Here is a 22,984-nt window from a genome sequence, read left to right on the forward strand (position 1 = left end):
TGCACCCAGTGGTCGTCTGCATGCAGCCTTTAGAATAACAAAACTGACACAAGGGATCTTACTTCATCTCGTCAAATTAATAAATGTCTGTACAGTTGTACACAATTCAGGCTGCCATTATAAGATGGAGTGTTTCATTATACCGACTTTCTTTTTTTTTTTTTTTTTTAATGCATCTTAATCACTAGTGCATGTAAAATATGCATATAAGCACTATTTTCACCAGTGGATGAGACCATTTTTTTTCTTCTCTGAACGTGGGACCAAGTTAAAGGAAGATGGACGGTGATTTCACTGAAAATGTGTCAATACAAAGCTATGTTAAGTCTTTAACTGTGTGCAGTGATTTATTCAAACACACAGAAAGTAAAGTATGTTGTGCAAAAAGAAAGTTTGTATTACTCCATGGACACGTTCAGGGCAGGCAGGGAATTCTGAAACAAAACACATTTTCATTTGATTGGAAACTACCTGGACAGTATCAATAGTTACAATCACTGCCCACTAGGGGGCAAAGTTTTCAACTATAACAGCTAACCAACAAGAAGAAAGAGGAAAATCTGGCTCATTGATCGATCAGGCCTGAAATTGGCTCATTCACCACCACTACACGATGAAGAAGCAAAATGTTGACACAAAAAATCTTGGGTTTCTGTGTGTACTTTGGTTTTCAATCAACTGTTATTATACAAGTACAACAAAGGTACGACTGGCAACTCTTATCATAAAATTAATCTGCAAAACTCAATAAATTAAGCTTATTTGAAAATGTATTTATTTATCTTTATTTAACAAGGAAGTCCCATTGAGATAAAAAAAAAATCTCTTTACAAGGGAGACCTGGCCAAGATAGCAGCCATACAGAGTTAAAACTGTATGAAATTTATATAGTCTATATTTAAAACTCAACCATCAAATAAACATTGATGACATACAGTGTAAAAAAAAATACTTCAGAATCATTTATACAATGTAATGAAATAAAAATAATAGAAATATTTAACATTATCAGTAGATTGTCAAACCTAATGCAGTTGTCACTTGAATCTGTCCTACTTCACGTCCTCTTTGGTTCACTGGATGGTCCATGAGCTTTCACACCGCACAGTGATACTCATTGCGTACTACTTGTAAGTAAACCGAGGCTCCTGGTTTTCAAGTGAATCAAATTTCACTTCTCTGATCTTTAGATGAGCACTCTATCGAACTAACCTACTCTGAGGAAGTGGACCAGGGTTCGTTTGAAATGGACCAAACATCACCAGTGTGAATGCACCCAAGAGGTTTGACAGTATTTGCTCTGACCTTTATTCTTCAGCCCTGTCTAAATACTTAAACCTGCATTGAATCTTTACTCTTGATTTATGAACAAATTGGAAAATGTATCTTTCCATCCCTAGTCATAAGGATAAACTGAACACAGTGCCGGATTATACAATTTAGCTGCCATTCATTAGAGAAAACCTCAAAGAAACGGGGTCGTATTTGTAGAATTTCCTGCAAAAATGCTGCACAAATCACTTTAAACAAACAAATGAAAGTGTAATGAGTGAAACTAGGTCACGTCGACCATATCTTGTGGTCAGAAATTGTTCAACATGTTCTGAGACAGATGTGGGTAGGTTTTTGCTTGAGCTAAATGCCGCCCCCTTGTGGGCAAGTAATGAACTGCTCTGAGCTGTGGTCCAGCTGGAATGCGTGTCAGTGGAACATTTGGTTTTACTGAAGGAACCAGTGACAGAAAAAAATAAATACTTACACATACCTGACTTCAAATTTCCATTTATTTCTATTTATACAATTTGTTGAACAAGGAACTTTCCACATTTAATTACCAAAGCATTACATCACGTCCTATGCAGACATACGTATGAACTCCATATTGATATACATTATTGGGGAAGAAGAAAGCATATAATTGTCCAGTGTTGATCTTTTTTAATGACAAAAAAAAAGGAAACATGGTGCCACAGAGGTGACCCCTCACCCAGATAGTTTTGCACTTCGCCTGACCTTTAACACTGCTTGTCATCGAACACCTCCTGCACGGGATCTTTTGATTGGCCGAGATGATTCAAAGGGACCAAGTTAGGCTGAGGTTGAGAGTAAATAAAGGTTAAGCAAGTCTGTGTCCTTTGACATAAACCTTTTTCCTTCCATGACTATAAAACCTTGGATACACATCTTCACATTTGCCATTAAAGTTATTTATAATAAACAGACAAAAAACAGATTGATTAAATAAGCCATGTTTAGTCTAACCATGGCAGACATCATCATTTACAGACATTTTAATTGCAGCTTACCTCTGAAGGTCTCTTGACGCTACTCTCTAAAGAGAAGAACAGTTTGACATTTTGAATGTTAGTTTTCTAAAAACATTCATTCTATTGCAAATGAAGCTTCAATAAGAGGTCAGGTGTCACCTGTATTGTATTCACAAACTTGCTTCCTGATGATACAGAACTTTGTGATGAGGAACACAGCCACAAAGAACAGGCCAATCCCACTGCCGATCAAAACAAACTTCATGTCTGGAAAGAAAACAACCGAGTTATGTCATACCAACACCAAACACAAAGAAATGAAACACCTGCAACAGACTAAAACATCATTTTGGGGACAGTCAGCTCATGTTTATCCCTCCTGACATGCCTGACGTGTGTTAGTGTCGATGAAAGACGAGGAAAGGGAAGATGCCTGATTTCACAACTTGTTTACTCTGCAGAGGAAACAGGTCAGAGACATTAAGTCACACTCCTTTCTGCACATCAAATTGCATCAGCGGTGTTTGCAGTTTGAATCCTGTACATCTGGGAATCGTTGAGAGCAGAAAGTTACTGTGTGAAACATCACTCTGCACGACTCTGCAGAACCGCTGCATCATTACCGAAAGCGATTCAGTGAAGTTAACTGAATCATTGGTATTTAATGTTCAAGCAGTCCTTCTAATGAGGAAAACTTGGAAAACAATAATAAAGAAGCGTTAACTGCTCTTAACTCACCAGTCGCTTTATAAGGTCCACCTGTGCTATTTCTTGCTAACATAAATAATTAATCAGCCAATCACATGAAAGCAACTCGATGTATTTAGCTATGTTGATATGGTCATGAAAACTTGCTTAAGTTCAAACTAAGCATCAAAAGCCACACCTGATGCCATTCCTGTCAGATTAAACCAACAGACTGAGGCTACAAGTCGTACAGAATCACCTAATCTGGACTACAGAGATGAAAAATGTTGACGGATTTAAAGAGTGGGATGGTTGGGTTACAATTTTGCATAAACATGGTGAAAGTATAGATCCATCCACCATGCTATCCGACTGTGATGCTATCATTCAGTAAGGACCAAAATCTCCGGTGAGGTGTTCCTAACTATGAAGCCAGAGTGTACTTATAATCCTCAAAAACACCCAACCACATGCAACAAATGGCGTGTACGCGCTTTACAGCTGAAGGGTATTGAAGAATTACTGACATGTAGTGGTAAAGATGGGCATAGAAATGACTTCATATACCACAAAGTTTTTGGAAGGGACGGTGGCCATCAGGTGCCAAACTTCATGAAGACGTTTTCATCTACGAGTGCAGATGCAGTGATGACTGCACTAGAGATGAACACTTCAAAACAGTGTGGTTCCTGTCTTTCCATTACACCCTTTAAGGCTCTACCTTTCCCAAACAGTCCTCTGACACCTATAAAACAAAGCTGCATTATTTTTATTTTTATTTTTACTACAGTTCAGATGGTTCTCACTTCACATACAGACTTTGTGTTTGTTTTGTCATTCAGAGACAGTGTAGTAAAATGGTGGTGTAAATATGGCATCTGCCACATATTTGGACCCATAGCAAGCAGATATAAATGGCTCGTTCATGAGAATAAAAAATATACTAGTTGTTTTAGTGAAGTATTTTTAGTAAAGTGATGAAACAGCAACACAGTTTTTAATATAGTTGCTCATTGCTTTGACAAAAAACTTCTTTAGCACATACTGTAGATATATGAACTTCATTCTGGGAAAAACTAAGGACATTTATACACAAATACAAGTATTTTGATAACCTCCCAGTTATATTCACTGTGGTTAAATACCTTGTGTTAGAGTGCTACATTACACGAGTATTTCAGAGCTGTACAAAACTTCAGAGGGCCGTTTCCACCCTTTTAGTTACTGTATGTGACAATGAAACACACTTAGGGACCTGATAGAAATTTTATGGCACTGGGAGGTATTTAATGGTCAGACTCGACCAGATCTGCATGTGCCATGACTTCATTTTTCTGATTCTGCATAACCAGACCCATTTCCCTCGGTGGGGGGAAGGTACTCTGTGATAGACTGGCAACCTATCCAGGGTGTACCCTGCCTTTCGCCCAGTGACTACTGGGATAGGCTCCAGCTTCCCAACAACCCTTAATAGGACTAAGCAGTTAAGAAAATGAATGTCTGGACTCCATAAAATATTTGGCTCTAAAAATTAATAATATAAAAAAACTGAATTTTTTACACACAATACAGATAACTACTACATTCAATATGTCTGTTTTTGTTGACCCACCTAGATTTTCCCCAGCCTCTGATCCATCTCCGCTCACGTTCGTCAGCAGATACTCTGAAACACATTGTTTTCAGTTGTTTATGAACAGGCCACGTTGCAGACTGTACAGACAGGAAGCGCATTAACCACAGCGTCTTTTGTCGCTTCCATCAGATAAGACCAAACGTCACGACAGTTTGCACAACACGCGATACCTACAAGAGAAATTTATGCACCTGCAGCACTTTGAAACACAACGCTGAAACAACCTAACCTCGTTATCTACTGTCAGCTTTATTGTTGGGCTTTACTCAACACTCTCAAAAATAGAGGTACAAGATGAGGACATTTCTGTACCTATAGGTACATTTTAAAGAAATGTTCTCTCAAAAGTACAATACTGGCCTTTAAGAGACCAGAAGCACACCTTCAGAGTACGAAAAAGGGTTTAAATTGACATAAAGTACAAATTTGTGCCATTTTGACCATAAGGGTGCCTGCAGCATTGAAAAATGTAATGTTAATGGCTGTAATGTTACAAACTAGAGCAGAGTTGAGTGATGACAGTAGTACTACTTAACAGTCATTTACTACACCAGACAATGAAGGTCAGATGCTGCAAACTAAGTGTTTGGCTGGTCAGTATTTTGAGTTTTTGAAGATTATTTGTTGATTAAAGATAAGATAATATTGCTAAGTTGCATGGACCAGGCCTAATGCTGTGAAAACATAAAAAAACATGACTTGATAAGGTGAGGTTGAACTTGATGAGGTACAAAAATAGACCAGAACTGAAGGGTACAGAAATGTCTCTCAAAAGAGTACACCCCCAGCGACAAGCATTTGTACCTTTTTAGGTACAAGCTGGTACCTCTATTTTTGAGTGTGAAGCATCAGACAGGACTCCTTAAACCGTCTTCATTTGGTCCTAAAGATTTGGTCCTGTGCTTATCTCATCTGATCATCCCTCTCTTCACTGTCTTGCTGTTAGGTTTCTTTCTGAAACCTTTCTAGCATCCTTTCAGCATCGGAGATCTCACAGAATTCTTCTGGTTTCTGATGTCAAAGATAATAATAAAAGGGTTTTTAGATAAAAACCCTCTGCAGTGGCCCTCTTTTCATTTGACATGTATAGATAAATGTTGTGCAATCAAAAAGGACTTTTGAGGTGTTTTTTTCTTTTTTTTCTATTTAATAAAAGAGTTTGCTTGGAGGGACATGGAATTTGCAAACTGATTGACTGGGAAATATTAATGATCAATATTAATGATAGTGGTCAGCATTGTGGCGTCACAGCAAGAAGGTCGCTGGTTCGATCCTCGACTCATGTTCTCCCCATGTATGTGTGGGTTCTCCCCGGAAACTCCGGCTTCCTCCCACTGTCTAAATTGCCTGTAGCAGTTAGTGTGAGTATGAATGGTTGTTGGTCTGTTTATGTTGACCCTGCGATATCTCCAGGGTCTACCCTGCCTCTCGTCCCAAGGCTGCTGGGATAGGCTCCTACTCCCCCGCGACCCTTACTTGGATGAAGTGGGTTTGGAAAATGAATGAATGAATGACACATCCTGTTCATATTTCTGGGAAACACGTGGTCATCAGTTGCTGACATTTAGAAATAATCACAACAGGTGTTTACCTGCTTTTTGTGGTTTCTGGGTTTTTGTGAAGGACATCGCTAAGTACAGTTCTTGAAATGGTTTAGTGACTTGCTGAAAAGCAGAGAGCATTGTTCCCACTTAGTAATGCTGTCACAAGCGCAGTGGTTGGCCCCTCAGACTGTGGCCTCAAATAACACACAGTGCCAACACACATGTGCACGGATTAAATGGGCTCTAAATCTCACACTCATGTACACTGAGACAGAAGACACATACAGAACCTTTTACATACTTATTTTCTATTTTCATCTGCTGGATGACAATAGATCTTGACAATTATGAAGTAACTTGTGGCCACTGAAGTTATTGAAGCCATTATGTCATTTTACTCAAAGTCAAACTCAAGTAACTACATCCATTCATCTTATGGTTTTAATAATAATAAAATAATAATAATAATAATAATAATAATAATAATAATAATAATAATAACAACAATGATGATGATGATGATGATGATGATAATAATAAAATAATAATAATAATAATAATAATAATAATAATAATAATAATAATAATAATAATAATAATAATAATAATAATAATAAAGACATTGTAGTATAACAAAATGTCTTTATAGGAAATGATATCTTTATCAATAATTAAATTATAAATGATAAAACAATTGTAGTTTTTTGTTTGTTTTCCTTAACAGTCATATTTTGGTAGTTCAATCCAACAATAAGTTATAACATTACCAGGATCATTGGGGGCTATTGATTGATTAATAGGTCTATGTATTGATTAATTGACATGTTCAAATTTGGTAGATAATTACTGTAAACTTAATAATAAAACCTACATTCTCTTTGTTTATCTATTTGAGGTTGTTTGCCAAAAAATCAGCAAAGCAAATTTATTACCAAGAAGGAATCTGAGGAGATAGATAGTCCTATTCCGATCAATTCTTAGGCGTGCATTTATATAACTGAGGACATGGCAGGGTGATAGGACAGAGGAAAATATCAGAAAAATTTATGACACTTGTGAGCCAAGCACTCAGTCCCAGCTGCTCTGCCAGTGGCCAAAATAAGTGGAGTGGTGCTGTGCGAGGTTAGGTATGACTGCAGAGGAGTGTTGCTGAAATAGTGCATACATGCATATCCTACAATCTAAGCTTAGTTGCATAGCTGTGCCAGTTCTGACACCTGCTCTGTTATTACTGTATAAGATAATAAATTAGAAACCAGAAGTCGGCACAAAGTTTCTGCAAATTCAGCAGAAATCAACAGGTTCAAGTCCCCTCTGAGGGACAAACACCTGTTAACCTGTCAGGTCCAGAGATAATTTGTATGTATAGACTGTGTGTGCTGTATATGTCTTTGGCAACATCTGCTCAACACATCCTGGGTGCTGGCAAAGTGAGTTAGATAAAGTTTCAAGTGACCAAAGTCTGACCTCTTACATAATGTGTCATGTCCAGCAAACAGAGCATGGTGAGTCTGACAGTTTACCGAGGCCCATTGGACTAGTCAAGGTACATCAAAAACTCAGCAGAGATGCCTATTTTTTACATAGTGTAACCCTACAAACTGGAATTGGCATTCGTAACTGGTAAAAAAAAAACTTCACTACAAGAAAATGTTTATGTTGAATTCATATTATAAAAGAACAGCAAAGTTACCTCTCGCTTGCCAACATGATATATATACACACACACACACACACACACACATATATGTATATATGTATATATATATATATATATATATATATATATATATATATATATATATATATATATATATATATATATATATATATATGTATGAATGAACACAGATGTTCTACTTTTGATTAATATCTAGAAAGGTGAAAGGAAAATAGGTTATTACTTAGTAAACAGGTCAATTAGCTCAACCTTCAACTTTATAATCATCAATTTATTATGGTCAATTGGCCAATTTAGTTGTTTAAATTTGTCCTTTTTTTAATAGTCAGTCATAATACTTAGTATATTTGTATACAAATCAACAAATATTATTGTTAAAATGATCAAGTTGTAAATATTTAAAGATAGTGAAAAGTTCTGATTTTGGGATAGCTAGTTAAACTAGTGCACGTTAGCGGGAGTTAGCTGGTTGATTTTGTGCCATGATCGGTTACAAGCTGCATAAAACACTTGTTGGACGTAAAAGGTGGCTGATTGTGTTAAACCACCAATGTCACACAATAAACCAGAATTTCAAACCCAACACTTTATGAGATTCCCCATTATGTCACTTAAACAACATCACAAAGTTTGCTATTTTAATTATTTCTTTGTTGTTCCACTGCTGTGTGTTTGCTGATAAATATGAACTGTTTAATGTAGACAATACATTTTAATAGTTTAAGTTTAAGTTAGAGTTTTTAATTTTACACTAACATCTTTTTTACTTTATCATTACCTGATAAATACAAACTGACAAAGAGTGGCGAGATGGTCTTTGTTAAATTATTACACCAGCCTGCATGTTGCTGCTGCCTGCTGCAGGAGAATACTCTCTATTCGCTCTTATTCATCCAGATACGTTAACAATTTTTTATTTCCTCTGTCAACACAACACTACACAACAGTGTAGTGCTGAGGAGCAGATAATTGTATTTAGTTCACCATATTATGCACTTATTGTACTCACCAGTAATCAGTGCAGCCCTGATAACAGCCGACAAGCGCCTGCATGCTTTAACCGCCCTCATCTCGCTTGTCGCCTCAGTTTACTGTCTCCTTAAAACGCAACAAGTCTAACAAAAGATGAGCAATTTCCTGAATTTGAGGGTTTCAGAAGTGGTTACGTGACTGTCGTGACTTTTCTGAGTCATTTCCTTCATTATTTCTCCAGTAATATAGCTATAAATAATGTACACACTGATAAAATTATTAATTCAGACAGTTTATGGATGATAAAATTATGCTCAGCTATAGAGAAAAAATTCAAATTCTCAGCAAAGGAAGTGCTATATGTACAATCTGTGAACATGTTTTCTGAATTGTGTCACATGTGTCTTGATGAGAAATAAGTGGTTGGTGCAGATCATTGTCAGATCTTTTATTGCCAATCTTGTGGGTCTGAAAAGATGTGTGGGCCAGATGTGAGCACAACATACACAAGGCTTTTTAGACGGATAATAACTGCCAAAAAGCTATAATAGGTCAAGGTCTCCAGCGATTTCGCAGCCAGAACACATGTGGGTGTCAGTCATAATGTCAGAGACAAAGACTGGTTTCCCCCGTTCAGGGAAACACGACTTCTTAGCTGCCTGTTGTTCAGCTCGGTAAACTTTCCTCTATCCTCTCTGTCAGCTCTGTCCATGCTCATGATTTTAGTCCTTCCGCTTAGGAGGTTATGTTTTTACCGGAGTTTATCTGTTTGTTTGTCTGTTTCTTTGTGTTTGAGATAACTGAAACAGTTATGGATGGATTTTCATGAAATTTTCAGGAGTTGTTGGAAATGTAAAAAGGAAGAACTTATTTATTTTGATCCAGGTCACTGTTTGGACAATATGGGGAAAACTGTAGTCATTGGCAAAGGTGTGCGCTCTCCGAGTGCTTTTCTACGTTGTACTTTTATGTCTTTTAACTTCAGCATTTAAATTATCTACAGGTCACCTGGTTGTTTCCTTTTTTATTTTCATTTTATGGACAATCGTGTTTGATGTGTGTGAGTGGATTTTATTGCTTGATGTTTTGAAATTGTGAGCACCTGTCTGTTTCCCATTGGGGACAATAAAAAAGACTTGAACTTAAACTTACTTCAACTTTATCTCTGTTGTCCAAAAGCATTCCTGTAAAAAAAGCAAAAACAAAAAAACATACAAATATTTAAACAAGCAGACTGTTGATCTTCAATTTTGCAGCACCATCATATAAAGATTGAACCTCCTCCTTCAATTTTGGTTTTGTCCCTCTCTTAAGGGGTCACCACAGCGAATCACCTGCTCCCACCTACCAATCCTGTATGGAAGCCGTATTCTCACATTTTAGTTGGCGCATGTTTTACGCCAGATGTTCTTCCTGATGCAACCCCTGCATTTATCTGGGCTTGGGACCGGCCCTCAGAGAACACCGGCTTGTGCAGCCTGCCAATGCACCGCTGTCAAATCATCGACCTTCAGGTTAGTAGACAAATAGCTCTACCTGCTGATCCATTTCCACTCCAGATCAGATGAAGATTTAACATCACAAGGAAAATAATTGTCTCAATGTTGTTTGAACAGTAACAAAGAATAACTTCTGTAAGACTAATTCTTCTGCAGAAAAGCATTTGGATCCATTACAAAATATACTCTTTCCCACAGAAAATACTGCTTCTAATCTGTTCAAATTGTCTCATGTGTTTCCTCTTGTGACAAACACTCAGCAGCCACTTATTAACCACATCCATTCAGTTGCTTGTTAGCACAAATATCTGATCAGCCAATAGCATGGCAGCAACTCAGTTTACTTAGTCATAAAGACTTGATTTGCTAAAGTTTAAAATGGGCACCAGAATGAAAGTTTAAAATGGATTTATGTGAGTTTCAACACAGCGTTGTTGCTGATCTGGCAGGATTTTCACACACAAGCGTCTCTGAGGTTTACAGAATGGTCTGAAAAAGAAAAAATATCCAGTGAACAGCTGCTGTCTGGACCAGAATGTCTTGTTGAGGTCAGGTTAGAATGGGCAGACTGGTTGGAGATGATAGAAAGGGAAAAGCAACACAAATAATAACTGTTTATAGCAAAGGTATGCAGAATACCATCTCTGAAGACACCAAATATCTAACCTGGAAGCAGACTGGCTACACCACCAAGATGCCTCTTGTCAGCTGAGAACAGGAAACTGATGTTACATTTCACAGACTCACCAAAACTGGACAATAGAAGATGGAAAAAAATGTTGCCTGGTCTGATGAATCCATCTCAGTTGCTACATTAAGATGGTAAGTTCAGGATGGTGGAAACAACATGGATTCGTGTTGTTTCAGTGGTTTAGGCTGCTATTCTCATCATGAATGTGCAGCCGACAAATGTTCAGCAACTGTGTGATGCTATCACATCAATATGGAGCAACATCTCACAGGAATATTTCCAGCACCTTGTTGATGCAATGAAAAGAAGGTTGAAGGAATTTCTGACCGCCAGTGAATGTATGTTTTATATTGTGTTTAATCAGCCTTACTTTAGCACTATGATTAAGAACTGCCCCTGTTAGAGTAGAAAACTGACAAGTGTAAGGTTTGATGTGAAAGGTGCAGGTTGTTATCTTATGAAATACAACAAGCCAAAAATAAAGTGGCTTACATATGGCAACCTGATTCAAGGTAAATAAATGACCATGTCTTCCAAACATTGTTTTGGCCAGCAAAAATTTCCATAAAATTATTAAAACCTAGCAAACAGGTTATAATTTAACCAACTGAAACAGGCGGGTAGTGGTTTTTAAGATTACATTTTGCCACACTGATTCAAACACTGGAGGCTAATGGGGTCAGCCATCACATGAACTGATTCACAAAGCGTAAACAAAACACCCCTTCCACTTCAGCATAATCTCACAGCAACAACAGCTGCATCAGTCCTAAAACTAGACCATCCCCTCACACATGTTCTCAACACGGCCTTGTAAACACAGCTTGAACAACAAGAATGAGCCCAGCCCTGCCACAGTCATGCCAGTCAGCAGACATCTGCATCCAGCTACCTATCTCTCCTTCAGGGACTGTTATGCTAATCCTGACTCATCTGAGGCAGTGGGCTACATCAGAGAGCTTGTATTCTGCATGACTGAGGCTAAATGAGTTAGCTGCTAAATATTAGCTGGTGATGTAACTAGGTAAGACCACCGCCACCCACTCTGGATTGCCCAAGCTAATCAATGCCTCCACTTCGCTAACAAGAAGGCCCTGTCATGTTTTTAAAGGTGCCAGACAGTAAAGAGAGGATTCCTGCTACAGCCTATCAGTGCGCACTGCTTAGTTACAAAAATAACCAATGACAGTGTCCATTTCATCCCACTGGCCTGTCTTGCCCTGCCACTCGACACCCACTGGTTATTCCAATGTGAGCTAGCTAGCCAGGTCCTGTGTTTCTGCTCAGTTTGGCCACACCGACTTGTGTGTCTATTTTGGTATCTTTTGAGCTGGTGCTCAGGAGTTCGGCCACACCAGTGCTTCTCAGCATGGATCCAAGGGATTGACTCACTTTGGTGAGTTTTCTTTGTTTCTTCAACTCGAGCAGAAAACCTCAGAAAAAGTTTGTGATTGACGGCCTCTAACTGGAGCATTCTCAGCAGGCGGTGCCACACTGGTTTCTGGGATTCTACACTGAGGGATTTGTCAAATAGCAGCACTCAGCATGAAAGACCCATCAAGAAGGTGAGAGTGGATTGTGATTTAATAAATGTTTACACAGAAATATAGTCTCAAAGACTAAGTATGAATTGTCATAAAACTAATATTTTTAGTCTAAATTCTCAGTTCCAAAATGGCAGGAAGAAGCCATGCTTCCATATTGGAATTTTTCCTGTTATAAAAAGATGATGCTGCCACATCTTTTTCATTTGTATTTACACACCTTCAGTTAAAAAAACCGGTATTATACTCTAAATGATGAGTCTTTATACAGTGTAGTTAACTGTGCAACCTCATTCCTTAGGTATAAATACACAAGCAGATGCTGGGAAAGTACCGTGGTTGCTAACTGATCTCAGGTTATGAGAGCTGGAAGATTGTTGGCGACTGAAGTGCACTGGAAAGCCAAAGTATTCAGTAAGTCTGGCTTAATATACAGTAAAGTCACTCAGTTCTGTTGGTTTTATGGGTTAAGAGCAAATAATAATAAAATAAAACAAAAAAATCTGATTAATATGACAAACATTTGTGTTATTACTGTGTCTTTCTTTTAGCCATCTTTGCTTATTGTGACTGAAAAGACTTTCATGTTTTCAGCCAAACACACTGATTTATTTAATATTTATGTTTGCCTGAATCAACCTCTAATTAGAGTATTAGGTGAGTGATGGTTGCGTGGCTAGTTGAATGTTTAAATTGCGTGTCAGTGCTATGCTCTCAGGTCAAGTCATAGAAATGGGTTAATGAGCTATTCTGAGAGCTCACCAGTGTAGCTAAAGCTACAGTAGAACAGCTGCTGTTGAGGTGGACTCGGACACGAGATTGATTACATTTCCTGCACACTGCTGTAAACTCACTGTTAAGAATATGATTCTACAGTTTTTCAGGTGACTGTATGCTTGTTAGTTAAATTAACTGCATTAGGGAAAAAGAGTTTGCATGTGAAGGATATGATTGTGATTGGTGGAATATGCACACTCATGAATCATAGCAATGTCGCATAAACTCATAGGAGGTTTTTAGAGTCTCCAACTCTATGTTTAGTGCTTAAGGCACACAGGGCTTAAAATAACCATGCACATGGTCTAAAGTGTTTGTCTACTCCCTGCATAGTTACAGCATAGCCCAAGTCACCACATGTTGTATACATAAAGGTCATCAGTACAACTTCAAGAACTCAAAACCCTTTATAGTTACCATGACAATGAAGTAACTATTCCATGAATTTCTGAAGTGATGACTGCTTGTGCTGTGTGACTCATTAGTATGGTTTAAACACTAATGCTGGTTTTGGTGGTTGCCTTGTAGGATCTCAACTCTTCCTTAATGCTGGCCTGAGCTGAAACAAAAGCAAAGGATCTGCAGCAACAAAAGAAGTAAGAACCAGTGATGACACAACAGGGAGACAACTGCTGACATCATGAGCTGTGTGGAAAAGCGACACATTAGCCATCGGATGGGAAGCATGCTCCACCATCGCTTCCCCAATGGCTTCACCGACCTGTTCATGGACGAGACGGATCGAGAGGTCAGCACCCTCACCGATAGAGCCTTCCGAAGCCTCTGCATTGGAGACGACGCAGTCTACAATGACGACTTCTTGTATGGATACTCACCTTTTAGCTGCCACAAACCCTTGGCTGGGGAGCCTCTTAAAAAGAATCACCAAAAGGAATCTAGAAAATCAGGGCAACACAAGCATGACAAAAGTGATGCCCAGAAGAAAATATCCAACATGTCATCACTCCTCAAGGCACTGAGCGTTGCAGAGGAAAGCTGTGAGGAGATGTTGATCAAAAATGGAGGGGTCACTGATTCTAACGGAGAATCGTGGGACAAGTCTGCACTTCGCAGCATCCAGAGGGAGTTATCAGAATTCTCCACTGGTTATCACACCAGTCTTTCTGATAAACATTTTAAGGACCATCTGCAGCATCAGTCTGGCAATGATTTATCAAACCAAACAGGCAAAGATGTTGGTCTTCCCTCTGGAAAATCAAAAGTAAACAATGGAAAATCCACAGTCAAGTTAAGAAAACTTAACATCAAAAACTTTTTCCTCCACAGTGAGTTCAGTCCTTTCCAAACATGGAGAGACTTTAACCATTACCCCTTTAGCCAAGAGGACACTGTCTCTGCTCTCCTCTCTGCAGATGATGTTTCTAAATGGTACGACATGCCTTTTTACAAGGAACTAACTGAGGCCCATAGAAAACAGACTTTGCATACAGAGGAAGCACAGACATGCCACAAAAAGGCAGATGAACCCTCTCCCCCTGCTGCTCCTAAACCCATCCCTCCCCCTCCACCTCCAAAGGTTCGGCAAAAGCCCTCAGCCACTTCTGCAGAGAAAAGATGCTCTTCAGATGGCGGGGATGGGCCTGCTGCCCCCTGGAGGCGCAACAGGTCAAGGGCGAAAAGTGCTATTCCAGCCAGCCAGGCTGGGACAGCACATCAAGAAAACAACTCCAAAGCAGCTGTTGAGAGTCTACTATTGGTTAAAAGGGATTTTAAATCTGTGGAGGTGAAAGGAATTGAAGAAGCCAACTCATTGGCTTCTACTCCGTTCAGCATTTGCCAGCTGATGACTCCTCTCATTCCCTCCAGGCAAGCGACAGAAACGTCAGAAATCCTCCAAACTGTCCTTTCGCCCTTGGCTCTCGATCTCCCTGGTAGGCCCCCATCTGAAGCCAAAGTGACTCCTGAACTTCCAATCAAGCGAGAGAGTTACAGATGGCTTGCCTCCAGCATCCTCTTTAACCTAAAAGACAACAGGAAAAGGGTGAAGAGCCGTTACAGCCCACCTAAATTCAAAACTTTGGAGCTGCCCGAAGGTGACGCACAATCTCCACAATCTGATAATGTGAAACAAGCAGGCTCTGAGGGCAATGCATCTGGCTTTAGCACACCTGCTATTTTAAAAGATGGACTGGCAGTTTGCGGTCCCATTTCAGAAACTCTCAGACCCTTAAATGCTGATCTTTCAAAGCACGATAGAAACAAGTCTCTGTCGGATGATTATTTGTTAACAAATCTACTTCACACTAAACGCGAGGCTGTAGGTAGGAGCAGTCAAGAAGAAGAAAACTCCATTTCTCCGCTGAAAAGCTCAAAAACAAACAAAAGCCCCATGGCTCAAAAGCAAAACTACCCTTCTCTTAATTTGTACAAGAAATCCAGTCCTGTTGAGAGTGAAATGAAATATCTTCAGGTCCCTCAGAGCACCAGCACTCCTGCACACCCTAATCTAACAACTGAGACAAAAGCCAAAATACACTCTCCTAAAGCTTTGCCAACAAACACAGGCCTTTCAGCAGGTGCTTTAAATGTCATCAAAGATTATTCACCCACATTTTCACCTGACACACTGGAGAAAGACGGGCTCCCATTAGAAGGGAAATTACCCCCAAATGTCCCAGAGAAAACAAAACGCCTGGAGAAAGACACAACAGCAAAAGACTTTGGAATTCACCCAACTTCTGGGGAGAAAGAGTCAGGTGGCCAAACTATGAGCACTAAAGATGTAATCAGAGCAGCAAAGGAAGCAATTAATGCAGCCAAAAATAAAGCTCGATCAACAAGTCACTCAGATAGCATCAGTAAAAATATGTCAGACACAGAACAACTAAGGCGGAAAGAAATGGATGAGAAAGTTTTAAAAGAAATGTATAGAGGCAAGGAAGAAGTTTTAGTACCAGAGGGCAACGACATTTCCTCTCAAACTAGTCATGAAGATAATAATGCGACTCTGCTTGGCAAAAGTACTGTTACCAAAGAGCCTCCACCAGTTCCAAAAAGAAACTTTACAAAATCCGATATTCAATTTTCACTTGATAAACAACAAACACCTAAGTCTGACCGAGATTTATCCCCAAAAGAGAATGAACATGTCCAAAAACAAGGCAAACTCAAACATGTATTCTCAGCCAGGCTGAACAATTACATAAAAAATCAGAGGTACTCAGCAACAAATGATGAACTGGTAGAGCAGTACGAGGAAGGTAGTGAGAATGTAAACTTGAGAACGGAAACAGATGAAAAGAGTATGTCACTGGGAGAAGTGCAAGACAGCGAGCATATAGTCAATGATTTGCAGGCGTTAAAAGAGCTGGAGAGAGCAAGGCTTGGCGATCGCACGCTTGAAAATGCAAAGAAAAAACTGGAAGCTATTAAAATAGATGAAGAGGCAAAGGCTAAGAATGATTTGATCTCCAGAGAGCTTCGAAATATAAAGAAAGGCATGCTGTCAATGAGGGGGAACACTTTGGTGAAGAGAGAAATATTTGCAAAGAAAGAGAAGGAGCATAACAAACAGGACCCTTTCAGTAAGCTGGACAGCAATGTGGTTGTAAACAAAGCACTTATAAATGACAATTATGTCAAAGCCAAGATGGCGCTTGAAGAGATCATCTCAGAACGGGAGAGGAGAAGGAATAAATTCCCAGAGCAGGACACAAATCCAACATATGAAGAAACTATCAGCGACAAAAGTTCTGAAACATTGGTAGAGCAAGGTAAAAATGCTACCAAAGACTGTGTTATGGACGTTAAAGAGAAACAAAATAGCAGCACTTCTTCATTCAAAGAGAAAGACCTAAAAGAGAGATTAGGGGATTTGAGAGACCATAAACAAGTGAGACAGATTTTATCACAAACTGAGCCTAAATCTGGTGATGGCCACAGATCCGGTGGTAGGATAGCATTACCAGACACAGACAAAATTAACAATGAACTGCGCACACTCCTCACTGAAAAATCTAAATGTGCAGGAGATCAATTAACTGATAAGTATCTTAATTTTAAAGAAATAGCAAGACAGGTGTCTGAGGAGAGTGGAGAGAGCTTGAAAAATGAAGGTCAAAACAAAAAACTTGATACTCCTCCTGTTCCTCCCAGGAGCAAAAAAGGTGGAAGTAAGAGAGATGGAGGCTCTAATAAAGGGAAAGATAACGAAAACGAAATAGTCTTTACCAAAGACAGGAACTCTGAAAAATATGAGGAGCCATTATGCAAGACAAGGACACACTCAGGAATACAAGATATAAACAGTGATGAAGTTTTACCAAATCAAAGTGAAATGCAAGATAGGCAGTGTAAGAACAATTTTGAAAATTTAAAATTATTTTCTAGTACGAATACAACTACAAGCGAACCTGTTTTGGATCCAAACAGCATACAACCTGAAAATACTTTCTGTTTTTCACCAAAGCTTAGAGCAAAGAAAACTACATCAAACAACTTGCAGATAATTATGAGCCCCACCACAGATGTCACAACTGAAAGCAGCAAGGCTAAGACACAGGAGATGTTAAAGACAAAGTCAAAGGCTCCTTTAAAACCAGACCATTTAACCACAACAGATGACAATATGACGAAGAGACCTAAAGCAGAGGAAGAACCTAGTACAGTCAGGGGTGAGGATATAAATGTGGAAACAGAACCGCTCTGTGAAATCCACAGGAATATGCTATCACCATTACTATTGGTAAATGGTAACAGCGTCCCTCAGAGCCCACCTGATCACGCAAGTTTGTCCTCAAAATCTTCCTACTTCTCTGTGGAGAGTGCATTGCACAGAAACACTGAGACCGAGTCAAATATTTTCCACTCGTTGGAAAACTTAACTGGAGAGGTAGAGGATATTGATGAAGTAAGGCAGATTGCTTCCCGAAAGGATTCGAACAGAGCAGAGATGGAATATTACTCTTTGAGTGATCATGAAAGTGAGGCGGACGGTTTAAAGAAGCCAATGAAATCTCCTCAAAAAGAGCCAGAGTTACTGTCCATAAATGGCGCACACAGAGATAATGTTTCTACAGGTCAAAGAACAACTCATGAAGACAGTGATTCAACAACAAAGTCACCCACTAATACTTTATCGCCAACTTTGGAAATCCCGGCCTTGTTTAAAGTCAAAGATAATACTTTCAGCCATAAGCTGAGGAAAGTTTTACCACCTTGGTCACCGAGAGGGGGTCTGAATGGTTCAGAGAAAGTAGAGGAAGATGTACATAAAGGAGGGGAAAATCCTGAGCCCCCACTGGCTGAGGAAATTTCCACAAGCAATAACTTTGTAACTCTGGAAGAAATCTTTAAACCTCCAGAGATTGTATCAAACCAATCGCCCCTCTCACCTTCAAATCTGCAGTGCGAAAACCTAAAGAATCCCCAAGCTGGAGATTTACTCACTGTCCCACAAGAAGAAGACAAAATTTCTAGGGTGACTCCATCATCTGAAGGTGTAGAAAGTTTACTAACCAGCACAGCTGACACAACTGATGATACAGCACTGAATGCTGAGAGTGAAGCAACAAAAGTTCTAAGTGAGCGATCAGGGTCTACCTGTAGTGGTAATGACAGTCAAACAGGCCTGCCCAAGCCACCGGCAGTCTTACCCAAATCTGAAAAGGCAGTTCAAAAAGCCATTAAGCTGACAAATAGAAGGATAAAGAAGGAGGAGGCTCAGAAGTTGCCCAACAAGTCATCGCAAAGTAGCAGCAAACACAGAGCAGATAGACACAAGACTGATAAATCAGAGCAGAAAAGCAGCAGCGGTGCTAAAACTGGCAGGAGTGCTGAGAAAAAACATAGAAGAAACCCCGAAGATGCCCATCGTCACAAAGACAGTCACCACAGTAATGACAGCAATGCAAAGAGTGAGCTACCATCAACCCACCGTCACAACCAAGCAGAAATGAGCCCCATGACTCGGAGACGGAGCCATGAATCAGTGGAGAGACATAATCAGAGCAGAGATGTACAAGCTAATGTGGCATCAGAAAGACAAGGTCGCAGTGGCGACAAGCACGTTCGAGAAAAGCCAGAGCAGAGACATTACAGTAGTGATAGGGTCATCAGCAACATACCTGTCTACAAAGCACACGTCAGCGAAAGACCCACATCCGACAGAACGATCCAGCGATCGGTGAGCATTGACAGGTATTTAAGTGGTAAAATAGAGCGCAGACTGAGCGCTGATGTGGCAATGCCTGAGAAGCTTGATCCAAGGGCTCAGCGTATTGAGAAATCAATCATGGATGAGCTTCAGCAGAGAGGCAGAGCCAAGGAAAAGGCAAGCAGAGACAACCCACTGAGGAGAAGTCACAGTATTGATGCGTACAGCGCTGAAATACCTCACCCTTCATCTCTGTCACGCCAGTCGAGCCACACAAGCCAGACCAGCCAGCTCAGCCAGCTCTCTCGCCAGTCTAGCATTGAGCACACTATTGTTACACAGTCCTTCCCTATGGCCCAACGAAAGCTTCTCCAGGATCCAGACTCTGGACAGTACTTCTTCGTTGATGTGCCTGTAAAAGTCAAGACAAAAACCTTCTTTGACCCAGATACGGGAAGCTACGTGCAGTTGCCAGTCCAGCCACCAGATGGTGCTGTTCCTCAGGCACCCCCCATGGAAGTTCTTACTCCACCGCTAGTTGTTTACCATGGCTTTGTCCCCGTCCCACTGTCCCCCATGGCTAAGAAAACTACCATCCAGAAGGCTCGTGTGGAACCAGATGAGTTTGAGCAGCGACATTTGGAAAGGGCGAGGCAGATGCATTGTAAGGAGGGACATCCATATTTAGAGCCTGCCTATGGTCACCGTGACCTCATGTTAGGGGAGTTCATGGGCACAGAGGAGCTGAACGTACCCAGCTGATGGGCCCTTTCTTTCATCTGATTGTGGTGTTTGCTGCATTCCAGGAGTTATTTTTGTTGTATACCCTTTTTCAGCATACTTCACCTTCTTTTACGTCATCCAGATGACCTACCAAGTCCACATTAGGCAATAAAAAGCACATTAGCAATGCATTTAACCAGAAAATGATTAATCACATGTGCAAATATTTCGTGATGATATTCAAATATATTTGGACTTTTATGGACGGAATAAGAAAATACATCTAAAACACCCCCAAAACAGTCCTAGAAATGCAAAGCGCACCAGTGCATGTTCAGTTTTTACTGAAGTTACAGTGTTAAAGGATGGATTTCTTTTCCCTCAAAGTGCTTCAAGTGTTTTCACAGTTCTCAGCTTTAGTTTTGGTTTTTGCTTTACTTTGAACTCTGATGACACAAAAGTGTGGTGGTTTTTCAAAAATACTGCCTCTGCAGGGTTTGTGAGGACAAATGAGTTTATAAGCCTTTAGGAGATGAAGTTGTGGATGAATGACGACTGATGAATGTGGCCATATGAATACGGGTTGATGGGTTTGTGTATGAACATGTGCAGTTTTTGAGAAAGAAAACAAACGAACATGGACAATCCATGTACATAATGTACTTAAATGTAAACTGAGAGGATTTGCTTGAATTCTAGGTTTTTTGTTTTGTAAATGCTAATAGTTTGTAATATACTTACAGTGGTATTGGATCTCCGCTGCTTTTCAGGTATTGTGGTTTTTGCTTTCTGACCTGTAAAAATTGTTGTCTTCAAATTTTTATTTTAACTATACATTTAGAGGTAACTTGTCATTAGATATACTTGAATCTAATAAAGTTAACATGGACAAAATAAACGCATTGTTGGTTTCAGTTTTACCGATTCTAACTGATCATGTCCATGCAGTTGATTTCTTTAAAATATTTTGCATGATAAAATTGCACCTACTGAATGTGTTTCAAACATCACAGTTTTAATTCATAATGTAAAAAAGCTTGAACCTGTATGATGACAATCACTGATTTATTTTTATTTGTTTCTTTTGTTTTGTTTTTTATAAGCAAAGGACATGAGGGAGACCTGGTGTTGCAAGTTTGTTATATTGGCATTTTCTCATCTAGAATCAAGCAGGGCTGTAATGTGTCTGTGATCCATTCCAATAAAAGAAAAAAAACAACATGTCTCTGATATTTGGATTCAGTTGTTGATCAGGATATAAATATTTAGTGACACACATTTATCTGTGGTTGCAACTCGCTACTTTAATATATAACTCATTCCCGTTATCTGTAGTTTCAAATGTATATACATATATATATATACGTATATATATATATATATATATATATATATATATATATATATATATATATATATATATATATATATATATATATATATATATATATATATATATATAATGTAATGTCCTTTAAACAAGTCAAAATGAGGCTAAGTAGTGTGTGTGGCCTCCACATGCCTATATGATCTCCCTACAATGCCTGGGCGTGCTCCTGATGAGGCAGCGGATGTTCTCCCGAGGGATCTCCTCCCAGAACTGGACTAAAGCACCAACTCCTGGACAGTCTGTAGTGCAACTTGGCGTTGGTGGATGAAGCGCGACATGATGGCCCACAGGTGCTCAATTGGATTCAGGTCTGGGGAACGGGCGGACCAGTCCCTAACATCAATGCCTGTGTGTTGCAGGAACTGCTGACACACTCCAGCCACAAGGAACATTGTCTTGCATTAGGAGGAACCCAGGGCCAACCGCACCAGCATATGGTCCCACAAGGGGTCCGAAGATCTCATCTCAGTACCTAATGGGAGTCAGGCTACCTCTCTAGCCCTCCAAAAAAATGCCACCCCACACCATTACTGACCCATTGCCAAACCGGTCATGCTGGAGGATGTTGCAGGCAGCGGAACGTTCTCCACGGCGTCTCCAGACTCTGTCACATCTGTCACATGTGCTCAGTGTGAACCTGCTTTCTTCTGTGAAAAGCACAGGGTGCCAGTGACGAATTTGCCAATCTTGGTGTCCTCTGGCAAATACCAAACGTCCTGCAAGGTAAGCACAACCCCCACCTGTGGACGTTGGGCCCTCAATACCACCCTCATGGAGTCTGTTTCTGACTGTCTGAGCAGACACATGCACATTTGTGGCCTGCTGGAGCTCATTTTGCAGGACTCTGGCACTGTTCCTCCTGTTCCTCCTAGCACAAAGAAGGAGGTAGCGATCCTGTTGCTGGGTTGTTGCCCTCCCACGGCTTCCTCCATGTCTCCTGATGTACTGGCCTGTGTCCTGGTAGCACCTCCATGCTGTGGACACTACGCTGACAGATACAGCAAACCTTCTCCCGACAGCTCGCATTGATGTTCCATCCTGGATGAGCTGCACTACCTAAGCCACCTGTGTGGATTGTAGACTCCGTCTCATGCTACCACTAAAGTGAAAGCACCGCCAGCATTCAAAAGTGGCCAAAACATCAGCCAGAAAGCATCGGAACTGAGAAGTGGTCTGTGGTCACCACCTGCAGAACCACTCCTTTTTTGGGTGTGTCTTGCCAATTGCCTATAATTTCCACCTGTTGTCTATTCCATTTGCACAACAGTATGTGAAATTGATTGTCAATCAGTGTTGCTTCCTCAGTGGAAGCAACCTTACAGGGGATTGGTTGTTTCACTGGAAGTATTGTTTGGTCTTTTTGTCCCTGGTTACCTTGTTGCAGAACAGCTTGTTATTTGATAACTACTCAAACTATGAAGTTTCATACACATGCACTTACCATACCGTTGTCTTCTT

At 40.0% G+C, this 22,984-nt stretch overlaps 1 protein-coding gene across 3 annotated transcripts; it reads left to right on the top strand.

Annotated features, from left to right (window-relative positions):
* Positions 1 to 12,271: 12,271 nt before the first annotated feature.
* Positions 12,272 to 21,338, top strand: LOC306771290 (uncharacterized protein). Of its 3 annotated transcripts, none has more exons than XM_079260434.1 (4): positions 12,272 to 12,373; positions 12,461 to 12,542; positions 12,823 to 12,935; positions 13,827 to 21,338. In XM_079260434.1, the coding sequence occupies exon 4, from the start codon at positions 13,939 to 13,941 to the stop codon at positions 20,173 to 20,175; it is 6,237 nt and encodes a 2,078-aa protein (XP_079116560.1). In that variant the 5' UTR covers positions 12,272 to 12,373; positions 12,461 to 12,542; positions 12,823 to 12,935; positions 13,827 to 13,938; the 3' UTR covers positions 20,176 to 21,338. The 3 variants fall into 3 exon arrangements, with proteins under 3 accessions (XP_079116560.1, XP_079116559.1, XP_079116561.1); XM_079260435.1 differs by having other exon boundaries at positions 12,316 to 12,373; positions 12,458 to 12,542; XM_079260433.1 differs by having other exon boundaries at positions 12,281 to 12,542.
* The last annotated feature ends 1,646 nt before the right edge of the window (positions 21,339 to 22,984 follow it).

The sequence above is a fragment of the Telmatherina bonti genome (genome assembly GCF_933228915.1).
Source record: "Telmatherina bonti genome assembly, chromosome: 21".
Lineage (NCBI taxonomy): Eukaryota > Metazoa > Chordata > Actinopteri > Atheriniformes > Telmatherinidae > Telmatherina > Telmatherina bonti.

Coding starts and splice junctions, on each gene's coding strand:
- LOC306771290 (XM_079260434.1), top strand. CDS start 13,939: ATGAGCTGTGTGGAAAAGCGACACATTAGCCATCGGATGGGAAGCATG.